This window comes from Lissotriton vulgaris, chromosome 11, assembly GCF_964263255.1.
Source record: "Lissotriton vulgaris chromosome 11, aLisVul1.2, whole genome shotgun sequence".
NCBI lineage: Eukaryota > Metazoa > Chordata > Amphibia > Caudata > Salamandridae > Lissotriton > Lissotriton vulgaris.
In genome coordinates, this window is record NC_141699.1 from 297144733 (window position 1) to 297169835 (window position 25103).

General features: G+C 43.1%; 1 protein-coding gene across 1 annotated transcript in view; it reads right to left on the reverse strand.

The window, feature by feature from the left end:
* MED13L (mediator complex subunit 13L) overlaps positions 1-25103 on the reverse strand; it is a 1083173-nt gene that overhangs the window by 228873 nt on the left and 829197 nt on the right. Inside the window, exon 11 of the mRNA XM_086943260.1 lies at positions 12104-12326. Coding sequence (XP_086799386.1) covers positions 12104-12326 — 223 coding nt within the window. The remainder of the gene's footprint in view (positions 1-12103; positions 12327-25103) is intronic.

A 25103-nucleotide genomic window follows, 5' to 3' on the forward strand; every position in this document is an offset into this window, starting at 1 on the left:
ATCTCAGATGCCAGATCGCAAGGTTGAGTCGACCAGGATCTGGATGTCTTATCTCCATGGTTCTGAGTGAGAAGCTTGGGTGAGAGGTGTCGTTTTTGGTGAGGAACTACAGATAGTCCAACAGGGTTGAGAACCAAAGTTGTCGAGTCCATGTGGGAGCAACAAGGATGTGAGGGAATACTGTTGGAGCTTCTGAACTACTAATGGAATGAGCTGGAGAGGCTGAAAAGCGTTTTTGACCAGTTCATCCATAGCGAATTGCCTTTGGACAATGGGTGTGGATACCTGGACGCGAAGTTTGGGCATTTTGCTTTGTGGTGTGTGGCGAACAGATCTATTTCTGGGTAGCCCCCACATGTGAAAGAATGGAAGGAAAACTTGAGGATGTAATTCCCATTCATGGATCTGTTGATGACTGAGCAGATCTGCAATGTGATTGTCTACTCCTTGAAGGTGTTCCGCACGGAGATATATCTTTTGAGGTATGGCACATCTCCATATGCTTTGAGCTAGTCGCGAGAGCTGTAAAGAGAGGGTCCCTCCATGTTTCTTGTAAATAGTACATTGCGGTCATGTTGTCGGTATGGACTAGGACAGCTTTGCGGACTAAATGGACTTGACAGGCTTTTAATGCTAAAAAAAATTGGTAGTAGTTCCAGGTGGCTTATGTGGAACTGTTTTTGTTGTAGAGTCCACATGCCCTAAATGGTATGATTTTGTTGATGAGCTCCCCAGCCGGTGAGCGATGCGTCAGCTGTTAGCACGATCTGTGGAACCGGGTCGAGGAACGGCCGCCCTTTGGAAACGTTTTGTGTGTTCCACCACTGCAGAGAGCAATGGGTGCGGCTGTCTACCAACACCAGATCTGTTGAGGCTTTGAGCCTGGTTCCACTGACGTGCTAAGCATTCCTGTAGAGGCCGCATTTTGAGTCTTACATAAGGGACAATTAAAATGCAAGAGGCCATCATCCCGATTAACTGCATGAACACTTGAGCTGGTAATGAGTGTTGAGGTTGAAATTGTGACAGAGACTGCATGTTGCGTATCCTGACTGGGTTGGGGTTTGCAAGAGCTTTGCAAATGTCTATTGTAGCTCCTAGATATGTTTGTGTGTTCGACAGTTGAAGGTGCGACTTGGTGAGGTTTACAGTGAATCCCAAGTGGTGAAGCACCTGAATTGTTTTGTTGGTGTGTTGAACACAGCTGTGTTGTGAATTGGCCTGTATGAGACAATCGTCCAGATAAGGAAACACGTGAATGTGCTGTCTCTTTAAGTGAGTTGCAACTACTGCTAGACACTTGGTGAAAACTCTGGGTGCTGAGGTTACCGAGAACAGGAGGACTTTGAACTGGTAGTGTTGACCGTCCACCACAAACCTCAGATATTTGCTGTGAGCGGGGTGAATGGGAATGTGGAAGTAGGCATCCATTAAATCCGAAGTGGAAATAAAGTCACCTTGCTGAAGCAATGGGAGCACCTGTTGGAAGGTGACCATGTGGAAATGATCTGGCTGAATGTAGAGGTTCAGTTGTCTGAGGTCTAATATTGGCCTGAGAGAGCCGTCCTTTTTTGGAATTAGAAAATAGAGAGAGTAAACCCCCATGCCCTATTGACTCAAGGGGACTGGTTCTAGTGCATGTTTTTGTAACAGGGAGAGAACCTCTTTTTTTTTTTAGGAGGGTGAGATGTTCTGAGGGCATTGCACGATGTTTAGGAGGAATATTTGGTGGAGTGGAGGTAAGTTCCAGGCAATAACCATACTGGATAATTTGTCTTACCCACTTGTCTGTTGTGATGGAATTCCAGACAGGTAGGAACTGTGAGACACCTCCCCTGATAGGAGTGGAATGATCTGAGGTAGTGGAGGGATGTCACTGTTTGGTGGCAGGGAAAGTGCAGGTGGAGTTACCTCTGCCTCTTCCCTTATTGTTCCTTCCTCTGTATCCTCCTCGAAAATATCCTCTGGAGGAGGAAGATTAATAGGGACTTTTGTAAGAGGAAGAGGCATTTTCTGACGCAGTTGTTTTTGAGCCACCCTTGTAAAAAGAGCCCCTATTAGAGGGTAGTTGCAAGACCCCTGTGGATTTGGCAGTCTTGGTGTCTTTTTTCATTTTTTCTAATGAAGAATCAACTGGGCCTAATATGATGTTCCTAGTCAATAGGCTGATTAAGTAATGATGATTGTACTTCTTGCTTGAATCCGGAGATTCGAAGCCAAGCATGCAGGCGTAGTAAAACGCTGGTGTTAATGGCACTAGATGCTATATCAGCCGCATCGAGGGTGCATTTTAGGGAAGTGTTTGTGATGAGCTTACCCTCTTAAATGAGGTTGTGAGCTTCAGCTTTGTATTGTTCTGGTAAATGCTGCAGTAGTTTCTCCAGCTCGTCATAGTGAGCTCTATCATAGCGCGCTAACAGAGCTTGAGCATTGGCAATACGCCAATGATTAGCAGCTTGTGATGCGATTCTCTTGCCTGATGCGTCAATAAGTTTTAACTCCTAGTCAGGAGGAGAGGCGTCACCTGTAGCTTGCAAATTAGCTCTTTTACGTGCGTTAGAGACAAGAGAATCTAAGGGTACCTGGCCTCTAATATAAACTGGGTCTGTGTCTGTAGGAGCGGCTTTATATTTTTTTATTCACCCTTGGCGTAAGTATTCTAGCTCTAACAGGGTCTTTGAATACCTTGTTAGCGTGGTTTATCATGCCTTTGAGCATGGGCAAAGTATTAGTGTATTTTTGGGAGTGAGCGAATGTTTCCATTAAGACATCCTCCTATAGGGGATCAGTATGTAGTTCCACCCCATGGTACTGAGCAGCTCTGATAAGCTGTGAGAAGCCAATATTGTCATTTGGTGGTGATGGTCTGGACGGATATAGATTTGGGTCATTATTATGATCTGGATCTTTATTGTAATCATTCCAGGGGTCTGTGGTATGTTGTCCTCACTGTCATCCCCATCCCTGTCCCCATCATGGTCATCCTGTGGCTCAGGTGAGAAAGGTGGTGGTTGTGAGTTTGATGGTGAAATCAATATGTTTGAATTAAAAGGTGGAGGAGAGGAAGGTATACAAGGGGGAGAGGGGTTATTACCCATGTCTTTTTTCTTCAGAGGTATATGGTAGTCCTCTGGAAGATCTAGCTCCGTTTTTTAATAAGTGCTGCTATAAGGTGTCTGGTTACAGGGTCAATATGTAATTGTTTCTGTTTTGGATCCAAAGGGTCTTGTGGAGGAAGTTCTTTGGATGGGGTGACTTTGCCCTTTTGTTTTGATTCAGAGGTTATTTTTAACAGGGTTAGTCTCTGAAGCTTTAAGAAGTGCTGTGTGCTTTTAAGGTTCCGAGCCTTTCGGTGTTGAATGTTTCGGCCCAAAGGTTTAAGTTTTACCAGTTTCAGCTCCGAAGGTTGGTCTTTAGTCAGTTTTGGCTCCGAAGGTTTGTCTTTAGGTGGTTTCGGCTCTGAAGGTTTGGATTTAGCCGGTGTCAGGTCTGAAGCTTTGGGTTTAGCTGGTGTCGGCTCCGAAGCTTTGGCTTTATGTGGTTTTGGATCAGAGTCTTTTTGGTGCCGAATAGGTCTTCAGTGCCGACAGCGAAGCATCAGGCATGTGCTTGGTCTTTGGTTTCGGTGCCAAAGATGTGGGTTCGGCACCCGAAAGGGACCGGCTCAATCCCGAGCCGGAAGACTTATCCCTAGGTTTCATAGCCGGGCCCGAGGGTGAGGCATCTGAAATGTTTTCACGGTGTCGACCTGGGGGCAAAGGTGATAGTGGAGCCTTTGTTGTTTTTGTGGGCACTCGGGGCTCGTTACTCACTGTTCGTTGAGCAGGAGTGACGTTCAAGTCGTCTTCCATGTCGGAGTCGTAGGCTTCAGATACAGAGATTTGTTGTTCTTCGGTGTCGGGGTGTTGGAAATCAGACTCTTCTCCGAAGATGTCTTGCACCAGGCTAGTGCTGTGTAGCATCTCGTGACGTTGAGCCAGACGGTCACGAATCGTTTTCTTCGATCGGAATGAACAACATGCCTCGCAATTGATTTCTTCGTGCTCCGGGGATAGGCAGAGGTTACAGACTATGTGCAGGTCCTTGTGTGGGAACTTCGCACCACACCCGGGGCATTTTTTGAAATGGAGTCCGTTCCATGGACTGCTGGCGTGGTCGGCGCGGGTAGGCCTCACGGTCTGCGTCGAAGCTAGCAATTGAAGTTGTTCAATTTTACGATGTGCGTCGAAAGGTAATTCGCGATCGAAAACAATACTGTCAAGTGGTAAGGATTACGCGTCGAAAGGATTCGAAGACGATACCAAACCGGAGTGCAGCTATACACATCCGACCCCAATGGTGGAAAAAAACTATCTGGGGATGGAGTTGATGCCCATGCGCACTATCTTCGTAAGGAGGTGTCACCTACCTCATGACACCAAACACTTCTTCGAAGAAAAACTACGTGCAAACATCCAAGCCCAACACCAGATGGCGATCTATGCTAAAGCGTATGATGTACAGTTCATATGCCTCGAACACATTTTCTCCTAATAGTTGGGAGAGATTGGTTTAGGAGTACAAAAATAAAAAGAAATAGGAAAAGAAATACAAAAAAAAGTAAGTAATTGCCTTACTCTTCAAATTGTGAATTTAAACCATCAAAACATCTCCAGCAGAATAATTCTACATGAACAGCAGTAAATGTAGAAAGAACAAGTTGCTTACTTTTGGTAAAGGTCTTTCTGGTAGGTACATTAACCGCAGATTGGTCACCTTTAGAATATTTCCATGTGCCAGACAGGATGCAGAAAATTCAAACAGCACTATTCCAGCAGGTGGAGCTGTAGGACTATGCGTTGACTTTGTTCCACCCAGGAAGTGACCAAGGAGCAGCATATAGGCGCTACACCTGTACTTCGACATCAGTTTCTTTCTAAACTGTTCCAAAATCAACCAGAACTACCAGTGTGCGGGTCTGTAATTTAGGACCTTTTTAAGAGGGGCAAAGATACCATTTCACAGAACAGGGAGGAGGAAGTAGGGTGAAGACTTTGAAGTTAGAGTATCCACCAGAGTGTTACCAAAAGGAAGTAATTTGTCCTTCTGAAGAATACTTCGAACTGTAGATTCCCGACCTTCAGAATAGATACCAAAGCAGTACCTCGCACAGTAGATGATCTTTGGAATGGCTCAAACCACAATGTCCCGTCGGACCAAATGGGTGAAAAGTTCTTCCTTTCGGATCTGGCTGTCAAGGCGGTAATGTTTCATGAGCATATGTACTGACAGCCATGTCAGAGGTTGACAGATATCAAGACCGGATCTTTGTGTGCCAGACAGTGGTAGCAGCCTTGGCCTTGGTGGAATGGCTCCTCAACCCCTCCAGAGGCAGGTTCTTGGCCAGTGCATAACTAATTTTGATCCAAATGATCATCCTTGACAAAGTCCATTTCTGCACTGCCTTGTCTTTGTTTGCACCAGAGAACTCCACCTGAGAGTCCTAGATGAGACTAATGTAAAAGCGGAAAGCCAACGGAGCATCTCCTCTGTTGAGAGATGACATGAGGCAAAGACTGTTGGAAGAGTGATGGATGGCCTAATGTGAAAAGAACATTAACCAACACTTGAGCCAAACTACAATCAGTATGTAGGGTCCTTTACTAACACCTTTGATTTTATCTACAAAAAAGATACGAATAACACATCACCTTCAACAAGATATTTGTTTTTCATAAAAACAAGAAAACTAGTCTACGACAATAAATATATCATTTCATTGTCAGTAGAAACTTTGTTTATTGATTAGAATCTTGTGTTTGAAGTATGTTTCTTAATAACCTTCAAAACTGGCAATTAGACAACAGGGTTGCTGGAGTGAAAAAAATGCTTTAGCCGAATTCTGTATGCACGGTACGACTTATGTTTGCATTCGCTGCGCCATTTTGTATTTAGCAGCCATTCTGAGCAATGATCGCAACAACATATGTCTCATTTTGTGTCTGCCTCAACAAAAAGCAGCTGCCAATGTATTCTCTGTAAGTGTATTTCTCCAAGGTTGATCTTTGCTGTGCTAATGAATAGACCGTTATTATTGCATATCTTTCTGACTAGATAGGCCTGCTCTCACCGCTAAGAGTGGCGAGAGCAGGAAGAGTAACCTTGACTGCAAGATAATGTGTGCCCGGTCTCAAGATTGTAACCCATCCTTCTGTTTCTCCTTTGTTCACCAGCAACTAACTGGAAAATTGCAGTCTGGGTTTGTCTTTAGGGGTATTTGAAATTCGCTTTATGCACTGCCATGTTGACTGAAGTTAGTCCCTTTGCAGCTATCTAAGGAGGCTGGTCAGACCGGACTCCACTCAAGCGTACTTTCAATAAATGTATTTGGTTTGTATTCTCTACTGTCTGACTCTTCATTTGTATGCAAGGCTGAGAGTTGGTCCCGGGTGAACCTAACGGGCCATTTCCTTCAGGGTAATTCCCTGTACATACACAAAAATACTCCAATGGCCCAGGCAATGTTCCGTGATGGGCGACCATTCCTATGACACTGAGCGGTCTAGTCTTTTTCTCACTGAGGACACATGTGCAGAAGTATTCCGCAATGTGTTTTGTTGAAATAGCCACCCCGGGACACACACCAGTAAGATGCGGTCTCCGGAGATCAATTTAGGTACAAAGGCAGAGGCTGGCCTCTGATGAAGTAAGTGAGCGGGGTAGGCGCTTTAAGATGGCATCACGCCACATATTTTGTTATCACCAAGCGGGGAAACTTTCTCCTCGTAGGAATTGGACCTTTTTCCCTCTGAATTCATTCATTACTGAATGACCAGGTGTTTTGTTTATCTTGTGATAGGGTGAGACTACAGGTCCCCTTATTCGCCTGGTCGTAGCACACCTCAATCCGCAGCTGATTGGCATGAACCCCAATGGTGAAGCATGCCACCAAGGGGCAACCCTGGTGGGTGAGGGTTTTCAGAAAAAAATGATGTTTTTCTAAACATTACATTGCGGTGGAGAATTCAGCACTCTTCCCCTACTGGGTTTCTCTATTTTTTGAAGTAGATACTAATGAGGAGAATGAACCCAGTTTTTCCTCTTCTTCCCCCTCTTTTTGATAACTAATGTGAAAATAAGTCATAAGGCCACTTTGATCCTCAGCATCACTTTGTCTGCAAAAAAGGTGGTTTGTGGAGGCTGCACCAAGAATGCAGTCTTGTGAAGAGCCACTACAGCTAGAAACAGTCTCCAGAGTCATGAGACTTAAGCGAACAGCTGTGCATGGGTTTGAATGGCATGCACATGAGCAAAGTTAAGGGAACAATGTATATTCTACTGTGGCATCACAAAGGGTGTGGGGGGGGGGGGGAATAAATTATTCAAACCGTTTAGAAACCTCATCACAACAGGTAATTTGAACAAGGACATCTCGTATTGTAAAAAGATCATAAGGGCCAACAATTAACCTTTACCGGTGCCCTCTAAAAGTCCTTGCTGGGCCACAGATCATACCAACATCTTGGCCAGTAAAGGGTTGCAGCTGGAGGTGCCACACCAAACTAAATAAAAAGTTCCAGCAGTCAGGATAGAGATTTTGTGGAGGGGTGCCGTGCAGCAAGGATGACACCCACAACCTCGGCAGGAAGATAAAACGCAGTCAATTGCCACCGCTCAATATCCAAGTATGAAGGTGCAGAATGCGTAGGCTCATTAAGGGCACAGTCTGCTGCTTACAGAGGATATTCTCTTGAAGCAAAAGGCTGGTCAGAAGACAAAGGCTCATTTCACACCTTCAAGTATCACATTTTCCTTACCCAATAAGGAGCCTCTAGGATGACTTGGGCTTGATTGTTCCTGATCATCTTTAGAGCTCAGGCTGGAGTGTCAGGGTGGAAAGGCATACAGGAGTCCTGTGCTCCACTCTAGCCAGAATGGGTCTGCAAGAGAACCTTTTTGGAAACGCCAGCACGCAAATGTTTTGACAATACACGTTCTCAGCGGCGGTGGCTAAAAGATCTAGCCAGGATTCTACATATCGCTGGATGATCCCCTGTGCCACTCTGAAGTTAAACCACAACGTGATTTACCAGGCACCACAAGGTGAGTTCATCCACCTTGACATTCAAAGATCTCACCAGGCGAATCATGGCCAGGGAACTGCCCTTGCGCTCCAAGTGCTACCTGGCACAGGACAGAGAATACCACCTCACCCTGCCTATTGCAGTTCCACATGACAATGATGTGCATGAGAACCTGAACCAGCCTCCCTTTGATGGACAATAGGAAGACTTTCAGTGCCAGGTGAATGGCCCGCAAGTCAAACAGGTTGATGTGGAGAAGTGATTCCACCAGAGACCAGTCTTCTGATCTTCACCCCTCCAAGGTGACCTCCCTATACCAGCAGTAATGCATCTGTCACGACTATCAGCTCTGGGTGGGGCTGGGAGTGGGGTCTGCCACAGATAAAACTGTGGTTGAGTCACCACTGCCGGTCATAGCCCAAATGTCCTGGACTCAAGACGGAGGGAATGCCTGAAACTGCCATGTATCTAGGATGTCTCCAACAAAAAGGGAGCCTCAACAAAGGAGCCAGGTGTGACTTTAGCACATTGACCGTAAACCCCATTTATGCCAGGAGGTCCACGTTCATTTGGAAGGTGTCCACGACTTACGCAGCCATTTGTCGAGATAGGAGAAAACTGGAACTCCTTCACGAACACTTTAGAGGCAACTGTGAGGCTGAAGGGGAGCATGACAAATGGAAAATGCTTGAGGCCCACCTTGACCCACAAATAGCATCTTTGGGACTACAAGCAGGTGTCCTGCAGATCCAAAGCCACCATCCAGTCACCTTAATTTGGGGCACACAGAACCTGGGTCAGCATGAGCACCTTGATTTTAGGCTTTTAAAGAAGCTGTTGAGAGAGCAGAGATCTAAAATAGGACAAAAGGCTCCATGCATTTTTGGCCAGAGGAAATAACAGGTGTAAAAACCAGTTCCTATTTCCTGAGCCAGGACTCGCTCTATAGGTTCTCCGGCCAAAACAGTCTACACTTCTTGGAGCAAGATAGGCAGGTGCTTCTCTGAAAGATGCTCTGATGTGGGTAGTTGAAAAGGAACTGTAGGGCATATCCTCATTAGAAATATCGGATTGTGACTCCCAGAGGGTGGTTGTTTTCCACTAAGGGCAAACTCAATTGGTTTTGAGGCTGTAGCCATAGGGGTGGGGGTTTGGGGAAGATAGTTTCCTCCGGTGGCCTGCCTGATTATTATCTCTGATCCTGAAAGGACAGGGGAGCCTGAAGTGAGGTGTTGGTGGTACACCAACCCTCTGAGTAATCTCAAGAGGGTTAAAACTAATGAGTATATTGTCTCCCAGGGACAGGAAGGCCTAGGGAAAGTGCTATGGTCCAACTTTCTTTAAAGCATTCCAACACTAAATCGGCCTTCTCGCCAAACAGACAAGACCTGTCATCTGGGGAGCCTTGCATGTCCCCAGAGATGCCTGTGGATCTCATACAAGTGGTCCACTGAAGCACCATATAGTGTCAAACAGTTGGTGGGGTCAAGACTAGAGCAGATGATGTACTTTGCAGCATCCGGACCATCATGGACGTTTTGAGGGCTGCACCACCAAACTTTCTGGAGTAGGGTGCTGCGTTAAGAAATGAGTCGTCTGGCAGCGGTCGGTGGCATCAGGCAACCTGCCTATTCACTGACGGACAGAAACAGGGTTTAGATCAGGTGTCCATAGGGTGTCAGTGAGGGCTTCATTAAATGGAATTAATGGTTCTGATAAAATCTGTCCCAGTTGCAAAGCTTCTCCAAGTGCATTGGTTTTGACTTCCATAGTTGACAGTTTTAATTGAACATCTCCGTCACAGGTCTCGTTACCACGAAAAAGGAGGCACTCTCTTCCGTTAGTGGTCCAGAGGGAGTACACAACGGAGTGTCCAGGGAAAAGCCAAACCCACTGGCCTCTTGCAAGTCCTTTTATAAATTGTCATCAACATAACATTCAGGAAAGTAAAATTCAGGAAAAGCTGGTTGTCTCTGATCATGGTACAAACCAAACAGTTGTTTGAGGACATGGTGCATTTCCAAATCAAAGTCATGGTTGTAGCGGAGTCAGATTAGACTGGGGAAGGGTATATAGGGTACAGTTTTGGGACACAAAATTGGTTAGGCAGAGGTGGATTCGGCAGAAAGGAAAAGGCCACTGGAATAGAGTCCTCCTCCAGGTGCATCAGCATCAATTTCGCAGGGACCGTCATTGATTTTGGTGCCGGAAAGTAAGTTGTCACCAAAGTCAGAGCTGAACCTGAGGTACCTAGAGTAGATACAGACTGCACCTAGGGCATACCCACTGGTGATTATCAGAATGGAGGCCCCCATGAATGCTGTAGTCCCTAAGCTGTGCCAGGGGGAGATGGAAGAGTGTCAAAGATTCACAATATGGCTTTTCCAAAAGCCTCAATCTTCTGTGATGTTGCTGATTGACCCAGAAACGTGGGTGCATTCAGACCAGTTGCCGAACTGGCTCCTTAATGAGGGACTGGGAGTGAGATTGCGAGGTAACCCAATGTCCTCATGACTTCTCAGGATAACAGTGGTGAATAGGGAACAAATCCCAAATGGCCTTTTTTGTGCTTCTACTCTGACTTGCCGGAAGACTTGAATCACAATGAGGGTCTGTAGAGGGAACATCTTAGAGTGTGGAATGGGCAAACAACCTCGACTTCAAGCAGCAGAGGGGCTTAAAAGACTTCTTTCAGTGTTCGGCAATGTCAGCTCCAGGTTCATAAGGGCAGACTCACTGCAAGCAAGAGTAGTGCGCCAAACACAAACACAAACACCAGAAACGCACCTCATGGGAATCTGTCACAGACATTTGGTTGCGAGTCCCTACAAGGTTTACCCTGGTTGTTTAAGAAGGGGACAGAGTTCCCATGCACAATGAGATCAAAAGAATTGTGTAATAAAAGACTCCAGGGAAAAGCTGGGCACAAGCTCTAAATCCTCGTAAAAAGTACAGTACAGTACTTTGTAATAGACACAAAAAATATTGTAGCCAGAGGTCCTTCTGTACTATAGGATATACTAATCGGCTTATCGCTATTTCAGAGTCACATTTTTTAACAACGTTTAGAAGTACAGTAAATTCATTGATAGCACTGGGAACCAACCGACTCAGCTACTAGAAGGATCAGTAACTTAGACACCAACGGAGAGAGAAATTTCGGACACATTCTGATCTTTCCAAGTTACTGACATCAGAAGCCTTGAGGAAGTTACTTTTGAGTAATAAAACATGTGTCGGCTGCTTGCTCCTTCTTGCAACTTCCGGGATTACAGTACAGAAGGACCTCTGGGTACAATATTTTTGTGTGTCTATTACAAAGTACTGTATATTTATATATTTGTCAAATGAGATATTAAAACCCCAAAGCCACTCCATGTTTCGGATGTTCTCTCAATGACCAAATATTGTTACTGGGTATACGAGCAACTGGGGTCTTGTCTCTCTAAACAGGCCAAGACAGGGAGTAACTCCCTTAGAAGCACTGGCTTCTATGAGTCAAACTTTTTTGAGTGCCGAGGTGCGACTAACTTTGTTTAACAGTCTCCTACAACATACCCCTTTGGGGTTTTTAGTGGAAGCCGACATCTGTGGTAGTGGGATGTCAAATGTTACGATGAGGGGCACCGTTTTTCACAAATAAATGGTATTAATATTGTCATCTTCAAATACATAATCGAGCACAGGATTGGAAAGTGCGACAGTCTAAGCCACCACTACCTTTGCTGTTTGATTGTAGGATTCTACTCCATAACATGAAAATATGGATTTAAAGTTGGCCTCAGATATGCTTTGGTTTTGAGCAATGCAGGGAGTATTTTACCATGGTATCCACGCTGAAATAGCTGAATATTTACCAATTCAAAGGTGCAAACCCCCTTAATCTGTCATTCAAACACATTAATTGACCAGAATGGATTTGTTGAATACTTTCTAGCAATGCTTTTCCACCCTATTTGGTCAATAAAGAAGAAAGAAATCGAACACAAATATACATTGGACTAGATCCAATCCCTCATGCTCTAAACAGTTAAGTTTACCATTTTATGTGGATCTTTATCAATTTCCAGTTTGTATTTTTTGCTGTCAGTGAAGCTGTACTTAATGCCGTCTTCATCAAAAGTGTAAGGATCACCGGTGTCTTCCATTCGCTCTCTGGATGGCTGCAGAAGCATTAAGGGATTTAGGTCGCTTTGGGGATCTACTGTGGATGGGCGTTTTTCTTCTAAGAATTTAAACCGTTTGTTGGGTTGCGCCAAAAGTCTAAAACAGAAGAAAAATGGCAAATATAATTTAAACAGTAACAAAATATTAACACTAAAAGCCAGTCATACACCTATGTATACTTGAAACCATTCCCTATTATCTGTTACTCTCATTTATTGTCCAGATTGCTACCAGTTCTACACCTTACTCGGTAAAAATCCTATTCTTCCAGTCAGGATGCAAGAGGAAGAGCAAGAATTAGACAATGTTTTACTTTCACTTGCTTATGTACTGGGCTCTCAGGACAAGTAAGAATGATAGTTGGTTTTGGTTCAAGTGGGCCACTGAATTAGCTGAAGCCAATCTCTTATGTTCTAGAAACAAGTTCAGTCAAAAACGATTACATTTTCCTGAATTGTTCACTAATGTCTTGGAGTGAAGATTTCGTTCTGAGATAAAGAATGTGTGTGCAAGGTTATTTTAAATCTAATTCTTTGTGCAGTGTTTTTGCTTTAAACTCCTTCATTTTTTTCCTTTAAACCAAAGACAATTTTCTCTAATGTAAGATAGGTACTTAAAATTGCATTTACTAGTGGCCAGTTTAGCTCTACTGACCTACATTTAATATTGTACTCAATCTCTCTGTTCAAAATCTTCTGGTTGAAGCACCTCTAGCTCTTTCCTCTTATTTGGAAAGCACATTTAAGCTGTGCTACCAGTAAAAAACACAATAAAAGCACAAATTTGACTAACAATTGCCAAATTCCGCTCCCGCTTGGTAAATGCGTTTTTTAGTATTGTCCCACAAGTGTCGTTTTTCTTCAGTGTAGTAAAATATATATGTAGCCTTTAAAAGATTTTATTTAGTTTTCTGTGGCTGTGTATTATGTTAAGAATCTAATTTAGTACCCATCTCAATGATACAATGCTTAATAAACATGGACCTGCAATCAAAGAGACCAGTTCATTTGACCCTTGTATGAGTTAATCCTATCCCTACTGAGTTAGTTCAATCATTGGGGAAGCCCAGAGCCTTGTGGATGGTAGCAGAGGTTAGTACATTTTCTGACAAACTACTAGGATGGGCAGGCATTTTAACCATATTACAGTTCTTAGAGTAAAGTGCTATGGTGATGAAAAACGACAGAACTCATTGCATGCCCCCGTCATGGAGGTTTTATAGTATTTTTTTAAGAGGCTTGGAAGAGAAGAGAATAAGCTAGGAAGGCACCTCGACTCAATATTGAAATCCAAGATAATATTTAGGTAACTGGAGAGATGCAGTTGTAGTACTGTTTATTGCTAAGAAAACAATGTAGAAGGCAAATGACAATTGACCAGCAATCAACTTAATTTCCAAACATGGCGGATCCAAAGGCAACAGTGACTTTGAAGACTAGCTAGCCTACAAAGTCTCATGGAAATTACATATGTAAGAGGAGGGAAGCAGCAAGGATTCTCAAATAGCTATTATTTGAGCTCCAAGAAATCAAAAAAGCTAACTAGGATTCAAGAAGGGTGCATGCACTCCCAAAGCCAGTCATATAACAAGTATTTTCAATGCAATTGGTCTCCAATTTGCGAGTGTTTAAGCTATTGGCATTGTAAAAGACAAAGCCTTTTATTAAAGTGTTTTTAAAAGCAACACTTATAGGCATTGTTATTTCTAATGCCAATAGCTCTAGCTTTCTCAAATGCAAGACCACTTTAATGGTAGCCGCGCCCCTTTCTTTAGACGCTGCTTGCCGTATTAAAGTTACAGTGAGCAGCTTATAAAGAAAAGGGCGCGACCAACATTAAAGAGAAAGCGTTTATTGTGCGCTTTCAAAAAAGCAACAACAAAAAAAAATCATAGGAAAGATTCTGTAGCGTGGCCACTAAAGTGAAAGCGGTCACACTGTAAATTAAATAAATAAATAGGTGCAGCCGCTAAAGTGAAAGCGGCCTGAGCTGTCAATTAAATAATTAACCCCTTCGATGCTGATGACTAGCTCAGCTCGTCATCAGCCACGGTGGTCTTGTGCGGATGACTAGCTGAGCTCGTCATCTAACGCGGCTTTTGGAAAAAAGCTGCGTAGCGCAAAAATAACCCCTGCACGCATGGGGTTAAATAAGTGTGGCTGCTACAGTGAAAGCAGACTGTGCAGTAAAGTAAACAATGAAATAACCGCGGCAGCTACAGTTAAAGCGGACAGCACTGTAACTTAAATAAACACATTACTAATAATATGAAAGTATGCAGTGTGCTGTGATGTCGTGGGTGGAATAGGGGAAGATCATTAAAGAAAATAGTGCTCACCGACTACACAAAGCAGACCGTGTAACAAAAGTAAAAAGTCCACTTCTTATGGGAAGGTACAAATGCAGAAAAGGCAATACCAAGGAGGGACTATTAAGCCTATTCACAAATGAAAAGCAACGATTTCACAAGAACAGTAACGTGAGTCAATTGAAAAGATGGACGTGAAATGGGCGGCGCTTCTATGCCTAACCTTAATAAGCATACCTAGCAGAGAAGCACATGTGCTACCCAGGCTTGACCTAAAAATGAGATGTAAGGATCCAGCCTCAAGGCCCGGGGAAGCCCCAAATTATATCTGAGTAAAATTGGAAGGATAGTGCTGTATGACACCCAGGCACATGGCTTCCTGTGTAAGCTCTAATTCCCACACTGACCAGGACCTAGTTGCCCATCAATATGTTGGCTTGCAACATTGCCAAACAGCCATTCATCCTGACTGGAGAGAGAGGGCTAGCACAGAATTACATGCCAGCCACAGAGGCCCTTGTAGCTGTTCTCACAGGAGGTGCTGAAATTTGGCAAAAGACTGCTGAATTTCAGTGATTCGCTGATGACTAGTTCTTTCAAAAACAGCACAAGGAAAACCTACCACAGTGTGCCACTATCTACTCAACCAGGGACATTAGGCTGACCGTGTCAAACATGACATCGATGTAAATAATGGCATTCAGTTCAGCAAAAGATTCAGACACCTTCACCCTGAAAGGCGACAGATGTGCAGTCACTTTATGGATCTCAAAGCCTTCCCAGTCCATGGGCTTCACTGAATGTGGTGGCCAAAAAGGAGTAAAAAGGTGAGAATGAGAACAGAACATGTACGCAGAATAACAGAACTGTTCCTGGTCAGCTGATAATGCCACACATTGATAACACCCTCGAAAACATTGCTGTACTAGCTATGAGGAGCAGATACAATCACTTTCCCATGGGGATAGAAGACAATGGAAAAAGACTGTTCAGATATGCTCTTGGCTTCAATGAGGATGTCCAGTCACAATCACACTCATGAATAATCCAGTGGAAGGCATGTACCATAACAGACTTATATTGCTACTCCAAGAAATAACTGTTTTCAAAAATAAATTGATCAAAAACAATGACTGCTGAAAGTACTTAGCGATTGTAACAGAAATGGACTATCTTTCACTTGATAAGTGACAGTTCTGTAGCTCCAGTGGAAAGAATATCAGTCAAAGAACTAGAACAGGGGACTGAGTTGGTCCCATAAAAATTGAGGACTATTGTTCCACTGCAATTATAACATTCTAAACAAGTTTTAAAGCTGTCTGGGATGTTGCAACTGAAACAGCTATTTTATCATAGAACCTGTCAAGATCTGCAAGCGAGTGACTAAACGGACCTAAGGAAATCCTCAACAATGAAAAAGAAATTGAACACTGACACACTCATGATCAATTTTAACTCAAGGATCATGAGACGTTTAAAACCCGATTGACTCAGAGAGAAAGCTTACAATACCCAGCCCAACAGGCTGCCTGCAGCTCCAGTACTAGCCTTTATCTTAGAGGCGATAGCACAGCAGAAGAATCCCAGCATTTCAGTGGCAATAAGTGTGAATGTAATGAGAAGAATTGTTATTTCTCAGCTGTAAACATCCACAATGTAGCGTAATTTCACTCTCCATGGGATCCTGTAACTGACAAGCTAGAGCCCATTGTTCCACACAATTCCTATAGGGCCATTCTAGGAGTTTAGAGAGATGGACCCTCCTTGACAATAAAGGGTACTTCGGATTTGACAAGACTTTCAACCAGGTTCAAAGATTGTCCTACTGAGCCGTCTACCCAAAGAGCTGTCCTCAGTACATCACAAGGAACATAGACAATTATGCCAGCAATAATGCAGTGCCTGCAAAGTTGTTTACGTTTAGATTTGGTCTATATGGACTTCCTGAGTTGGCATGAGGAGGCTGAAAAGAACATACTCACAATTCCATATCACATCCCTTTGTATACACTGGTATTACTTTGCAAAATGAATAAAGCCTCCATCACGGCAACATCTGCTAGGAGAAATTCTAAAAACACTTAAAGTAGCAACGCAGTATGAATTCCAACCAAGGTGTAGACTCCAAGATCATATTAATTAGGGTCATGCTTAATCTGAAAGGAATTAAGAAAACAAAAACCCCGCTTATCGACTTAGAGTTATTTACAGACAGAGCAATTTCACTGGGCACTGCTAGACATGCTTGGCACCCTCGAGCAGCAAGAGAACCCTAATGGCAAGTACCACATATGCATCCTGGTGCATGCCTACAAATCAACAAGGAATCATTCCAGCAGATTTGCAGCTTCAGGTTACCTTTCACTTGAGGAATGCTTCCACTTCTATTTACCGTTTGGCCTACACTGAACAAGTTGGTGGAGTAAATCAGGGCAATGAACAGATAATTTTCCCCAGCAGTGCAAAAAACCCCAGAGAAAGCCAGTTCCATTACACCGGTGTCATCCAGACAGTTGTATAGGGATCTTTAGAAATTAAATTGACTTGGGAAACTCTGCATTGGAGAATATTTCTTCACATACAATTTTTGTAAGTTGTGAACAAATCTGTACTAAGACATGAATAAAATACCCTTTAGTGCACCCTCAATCAATGGGACCCAATGTTTACTTATCTAGACCAATTGGAAATGTACTAAACGGTAATTAATATAATGTACAAGCATATTCCCATACAAGCATATTTCCATACGTGTATAAGTAATCATTATCACACTAAATCCTCAAAAAATATTTTCATGAAAAACCTTCAAATGTAATCCTCATGTATACAATCTTATCCATAGGTTAAAATGTGCTTTGCACAGTCCATTATTATATAATACATCTATGATTCCTACAATTCATGACTACACAATTTCCAATGAATTAAATATACAAAAAATATATAATAAAAATTTGTCAACGCAGCGTTTTGATAGAGATCGAAATGGTTTACACCACCTTCTCAGGACAAAATGTATATATTTCTAACCCTGGGCATAGTTTGCGTAGTCGCGCTACGCTTAGCTACGCGAAATGCTCGACTTGATGTTGCCGATCCCGAATGAGGAAAAAGTCTCGCCAGGATGTTGATTTTGCTCAATCGCTGTCGTCAACTTGAGTTTGAGGAGCGCAAGCGCGCAAAAAATGCCCGCTATGCGTTTTTACACTGTGCTACGTACGATTCGCGTAGCGCGTAGTTGCGCAAACTGTGCAAACTACTCACACTCCGTGAACGTAGCGTAGTTTTCCACCCGTGTTTATATATTACACAAATATTCTAGACAGAGAAATAACAAGCATTTGCAATGCAATAGGTCTCGCATTAGGAAAGATTGAGCTATTGGTATTGTAAATGACACATTTTTTATGTATGTGTTGGTTTTGGAAATAGCGAAAATAATAGCTTTGTCATTTACAATGCCAATAGTTATAACTTTCACAAATGTGGCACCTATAGCATTTGTAATGCAATATGTGTTTTATTTACGTGACTTAGATGTATTGATATTACAAATAACAATGGCTTTTAATTTTTTTAAATAATTAATACTTAAATAAAAGTTATTGTAATTCATAATGGCAATAGCTTAAACTTTTCTAAATAACTTTTGTGAAGATTATGTTCAGTGTATTTTATTGCTATGAAAATCCAAGAACAGAAGTGAAATATTAACATCTTTTTGTGACATTTGTAATAAAACTTGAAACATTGAGAGAACATATTTAAACCAGTTGTTGTTTGCACACTGGGTAAATAGGCCTGGAATGTCAGTGTGGCACATCCTAACACCAGCACACACATTGTGATAGAGGAGACGTATTATCTTTGCACTGCCGAAAGTACATAAAGTGCATAAAGCGCAATGAAGAAGGTGGTACAGATTTCAAAACGGGAAGATGGACAAGAGAAAACCATGCAACAGACAGCAGTACTGTGCATGCATCTTCTATACCTTAACTGCATGATAATGCACACAACGGAACAGGTCTCATGGAAATGTTGGTGGTTTTTTTAGCGTTTTATATAGCGCAAACTTGACTCAAAGGTATAGAGTATCAGAGCGCTTTACACAAGCACCAGTAACGTTACAAGAGATACATTCATTTTTATTAGGCACGGGGAGATTAAGTGATTTGCCCAGCCTTGCCCAGATGTGTTAATTCCTGCTGTGCGTTACTCAGCGGGTGGTTACAATGATCAACATTCTGTAAACACGGCTCATTCTGTGAGGCAGAGGCTGGATTTGTTGATCGCGCCAAGACACACAAATTTATTTATTTTATTTATTAATTTATGCATTTTTATATAGCGCGGACTTTACCCGAAGGCATCGGAGGCTTCACAATATGAACAGAAATGATACAAGATGAGAACATTACACGAGAACAGATTACAAAGGCAGACGTTACGTTACATACTGTAAAGTGACAATTGTGAGCAAACAAAATACATGAGGTAGTAAAAATTGTGAGCAAACAAAAATACATGAGGTAGCAAACAAAATAGATGAGGTAGTAAAAATTGTGAGTAGCGCAAAGAAGTTTAACACTTAGACTAGACAATTAGGTGAGGTAGGTTTTCTGACAAAAACAATGTATTTCACGACAGCACAGTGGTGCTGGTAGCTTTATTGAGCGGGTATAACATGCACGCCTTGGGGGGGCAGTGCAGAGGCTGTGCGGGGGGGCAGTGCAGAGGCTGTGCGGGGGGGCAGTGCGGGGGGCTGTGCGGGGGGCAGTGCGGGGGGCAGTGCGGGGGGCAGTGTGGGGGGCTGTGCGGGGGGGCTGTGCGGGGGGGCAGTGCGGGGGGCTGTGCGGGGGGGCTGTGCGGGGGGGCATGAATGAACAGATGAGCCCACGGGTTGACAGATACACCACATGCACAAGCTAGATCATCAGAGCTGAACACACACCCAGATGAAGACAGGTAATCACTGTGAAGGTGCGACTCATGGAAACAGACACAATAAACAGACCATTTTCTAGACGTGAAAAGGAAGCAGAGGCACATGGAGACACGCACAACACAAGAGCTAACAGGTAAGTGTGAGTGACAGAGAAATGCCGCTGCAAACGGACCCAGCACCACAGAGATATACTTCAAGCACACAGCAGACAATAGAAGTAAAAGCCAGTGCGCACTCACAGATACATTAAAACAGACAAAGTGACTCACAGCGATACACACAGACACCAAGACTGGAGAAGCATTGCTACTGATGAGATTGCTTAAGGGAGGTCTTAAATTAAAGTCGCTGTCACTTGCGTTTGCTCTGCCTGTGATGCACACACACCTTTTGTTACACACAAGGCGTAGCTCTACAAAGAGAGGAGGGTGAGGAGAACGTAGTGTAATACAGCTGTATCAGCGCCACATCAGCATGTACATGTGTGCTGAGAGCCCCAAAGCTGGTGTGTGCTTGGAGGGTGGGAGGAGGGCTCCTAATGTCAAGCGGAAAGAGGGAAAGGCTAAATAAACAAGGTAACAACCAGCTCTGCACTGCTCCGGGCAGGACTTCAGAGGACTCACCTGACGGCGGCGCTCGCTGTCACCGGGGTCCCACTGCTGGGGGGCTGCTGTGTGCGGGCCCCGCTGCTCAGCTCCCGTCGCAGCTCTGCCCGCAGTTGGAGGTAGCCCCCGAGGGTGACGAGCTGCAGCACCAGGAAGCCCAGCAGCAGCCGTCCTTCGCCGGCTGGGAGCCTCAGGGCGGGTCGGGGGGTCCATGGCACCAGGAAGCAGGGGGGCTCTCCGGGATCTGCTTCAACCAGCAGCTACTGCCCCATGTCGCAGAGCTGTGGAGACATTGCTGGGAGAGCCTGGGAGCCGGGACGCCAGGGGGTGGGAGAGATAGGGAGAGGGGAGGAGACCGCAGGGAGGAGCTAAGGGAGGGACATGAAGTTAAGAGGGTGGGGCACTGCTGGAGCCGAGGACGGGGCAGCGGCAACTTCCTGCAGAGGAAAGTTAGCAGCTAGGACGGGAAACGACACCGAAGAGATAGAGGAGCACCGCGGCCCACGAGACAGAGAGTGGAGCATGGAGAGGCAGGTAGGGAAAGGACCTGGAGAGAGCCTTAGGCAGAGGGAGGACAGTAAACTACAGAAGGGGAGGAGAGAGACGCAGAGGGAAGGATGCAGGCGAGAGAGACACTGAGGGAAGGGGACACGAGAGAGGCGGAGGGAAGGGGACACAAGAGAAGCGGAGGGAAATAAACGGGAAAGACACTAACGCGGCATGGATGCGAGGCACTGCAGCCAGTTTCACTTTCATTCATTGAAGAGCGTGCACCAGGCAGGGGATGTGCACGGCGAGTGCGTGCACGAGGTCAAATCCAGCAAACTCGAAAGGAAACGCGCGTGGCACCCTCTTGTCCCTAATCCCCTTGAAGTTGATAACTATAGTTGTCGAACTTGGACTGCACCCTACGGATGCTTACTCCAGCTCGACCTAAAAATTACAATACATCTTTTATCAAACAATCTAGTATGTTAAAATGAGTCCAGGCTATACCTCAGAGCTATCCATTTGCCATTAAAGCAACATCCCATTTGTTTCTATAAAAACCTCCACTCATATATATTACTCAATTGGTCAAGATTTTCCTAAAATTTCTATATTTCAATCATGTCTCCAAAAAAACATATGAAAAACCAATGAATGAAGGTGGGAATAATAGAAAATGGTACCAAAATAGAATAAGAGGTCCCAAAAACAAGTTGGATTCTCGGACACATCGTATAAGAGTACAGACTCCGAGTGTGCCACAAAACAAGATTATAGGAACACCAGGGATAATAGAGAAGCAACAGCTGGACCAAGTAGAGAAAATCTGTTTTTTGCTTTGCTTTAGAACTCCAGAAAAAAACATGTAAAATCCCTGAGCAAGAGGGATGTATCATTATCAGTAGAGAGGCTCAAGGAGACACTATATGAGAACAAGAATTCAAAAGGAGTGAGAGAGTGGTAATAGAAAGCAACAAGACCCCAATCATAAATGAATCATCAAGAGCTCTATCAAAAGAGCAAGAACAGGTCTTAGAGAGAGGTTTGCATTAGTTATCGTTTAGTGCATTTCCATTTGGTCTAGATAAGTAAACGTTGGGTTTCAATGACTGAGGATGCACAAAAGGGAATTTTATTTGTGTCTAAACTACCCCGTCCATTTTGGCAGTTAAGGGTGAAACCTTTTCTTTGGAGTTTGTTGCACAAATGTATGGCATTCTCAAGAAGTTAAATCTATCCTGGTGAATTGCCTTCATGCAGAACTATTTACTTGGGGGATCTTCTTTTAATCTCTCTGCAAGCAAAGATACTACACATCTTTCTACTTCCTTTAATACATTATTGTATTTCTTCTATACTCTTCTCAACTGGCATTCCTCTATGTCCAAGTTAGTCCTTCTGTAATTCTCAGTCAACCATATGTTTTCCTTAACCTAGACCTCTACCTGTGTATCTCTGGATATACCCAAGGACCTTTAACATAGTAGTTTTACCTCAGTCACCCTACTATGGACTACACACTAAGATACCTCCCGCATCCTATATCCGAGCACCCTTAATGATACCCTAACAAATAAACTTCCCATATCTGTAGCTCTTCTATTAACATCTCTGCTACAACCAATCCTAATTTTATTGAATAACCGTTATCCTTACACCCTACCCCCTCAACCACTCCCCATTTTTCATATCCCCTTTTAATATTTACCTATTATCATGTGTCACTTTCTTGAATCCCTTTTTTCTTGATTTTGTACTTGAATGTCTTTCAAATTGCTCAAAGAAAAGTGGTTTTCTTTTCCATTTTTTAATTACAAAAAAATGAAGTTTAAGGGGAGGAGTTGGAATTACTAATTTAGCAACAAAGTTGTAGCTCACTCTTTAAAAAACATATGCTTTTTAGCTATAGTTGACTGTTAGAGATGTATGTATATATATATATATATATATATATATATATATATATATATATATATATATATATATATATATATATATATATATATATATATACATATACACACACACTAAAGATTTGTATCCTCTCCTCCGCAAGCATAATTTGCAAGAGGGTAGAAATTTACAGTTTGCTGGAGGACACAACGTTGAGCTTGGCAGGGCCAACTTAAACTTTCATTCTTTTCATAATAGCATTAATTTGAGAAATAGTGACACCTAGTATTTACAGCACTGAGGAACTGAAAGAAATATATTAAGCACTATAAAAGAACATGTTACATTTGCTATTATAATTATTAAAACTATTACAAAGAATAAGATGGATAGAATAATCTCATTACAGAAGCCAGTCGGCCATTTATTTTCTTACTAGAGTTGCACTGGGCCATCAAAAGTAAAGATCACTTGTTGTCCTTTCTTGACCATACTTTATGCTTAACACTCTGGTACTTCTAGACATGTCTGCAAGTCCCAGAATCCAAAGTAAAACCCCATATACAATCAAGCCAAGCAGTACTACCTCCTGTAGACTGGAACAAGGAAAGGCCCACGTGCAGGGAATAATGTACCCAGAAAAATACATTTATAACTATAATACAAGTCACATTAGAGATCTTTGGTTCCATAAAGGCACCCCGGCTTAAAACCCATAGCATATACAGGGCAACGGATCCAAAATGTTATAGTCTTCATCTCCTCAACTCTCATTACCCATCTCCCAATCCCCCAAACGTCTAAAGACACATTTATTCCGGACTGCTAATATATTGTGACCAGTGCATAATGCTATGAGTTAGCAGGAAGAGAAAAACGGTACAATATCAAGGTTTCTGCTTAATTTCTTCCCAGACTTTAGTCTAGCAATTCAAGACGCTTCGGTCTTTTCAAAGAATTAAGACAGATACACAAACGTATTATGCAATACCCAGTGAATGCTTGAGTACTTTTCCTTCATCTGGTAGACTTATTACACAGTATTCGAGATGAATGACAGATCCAAAAGAATATGAACTTCCAGCTGGCCGAAGCTTCTATTAGAAGTTCAACAATTTAATTCAGTAAGCCCACTTCTACCCAGTGCTGGGAAGAAACCACATTGGTTGGCACCTGGTTGCCATGATGTTCCACATGGTTGGCAACCACTAGAAGCGCAATGTACCTTGCTTCCCAGATGTAAATTAGAAATAAAGAGACAGTGCACTAGGGTCTATGGTGTGGCCTAGAACCTCATCACAGAAGCTGGCCAAGCAGGAAGCACATGGTTTCATTAGCAGTCCAGTACCCTACTTGACAAGGATTCTTTCCATCGTTCAAAATACTAAAGCTGCAGTAGTCTCACAGAATCCTGAGATTTTCAAACGTTATCCCTTACAGTTTTCCTTTGATGAAAAAGTATACCAGATGGTCTACTAGTGTAGCAGATGACCCCAAGCAGTTTAGGTGTGAAAGAGCCTTACAGGCTCGAAGAGTGGGCAGCAGAAACCCTCAAACAAAGCAGATTGTAAAACTTTCTTTTCTATGACACTTTTCACATGCAGAGTAACTGACAAACTAGTGCTCATGACAACACGTACACTGCAAGAAAGATCTAAATGCATTTTGGTACGTTTTGCATTTGCTAGGTATCCCATGAAGCAGGGTCACAGTAAACAAGGGGTTTTATGGAGATGTAAAAAGAAAATATGACGCAGTGCTGACCCATATGTAATGCTGGTGATAGTGGTGGAAAAGTCGGAAGTCATCAGTATGTTTGGAGATCTGACGAACAGGAAAGCAGTAACCCATTGGTGGGCGGTCCCACCAATGCTGCTGCTTGCTAAGAGGTCAAGGAGGAACAGAGAACGTATGCAATGCCATAAACTACTAAAAGTCACCATGCTCTGTTTGAGGAAAAAGCCTACATACATTTAGGTATTTACAATGTACATAATAATGTTTGCTGAGAAAAGAGGCCGAATGAAAGACAAACGCTGGAAAGCGACTCAGTCTGTGTATATGGTTCTCAAAGGAGAGTTTATCAGAGTGTGTTTAAAAAGCAGTGGGACCAACCAGAGTTGAAGGAAGGCACTCACAAACTTCGTGAACATACTCTTCCCCCATTATCTTGGTTTTAATGAATCAAGGAGCAGTGTTCTGGGATGAACACCATAGATAATCTGGGGCATTTGAATTCTTGTACATAGTGATTTGTGAATATTATACAAAGTCACTGCTAAGTAAGTGTAGTTGTGTAACTCATGGTGGTCAGTAAAGTTTATTCTGCTATGGAAACACAACACAGTTGTTGCATATTTGCCCAGAAGGAGCCAAATACTGTCTTGATAGAAAGTTTCCATTTCAGGGTGAGCTATAATACGATAATCTCAGCAGTTTGCTCCTTCAATGCAGATTTGAATATAGTTTTTCTAGATCACTAAGGGGACTGTTATGTTGCTGGTAGTGACTAATAAGTCTCCAACAGGGCTAGGATCTCCACAGAGTCATCTTACATTATATAGAAGGAAAGAAAGGATTAAACTAGGAGAAAACAGTTGTGCCCTCTTGGAGCGGAGTTCATCTAG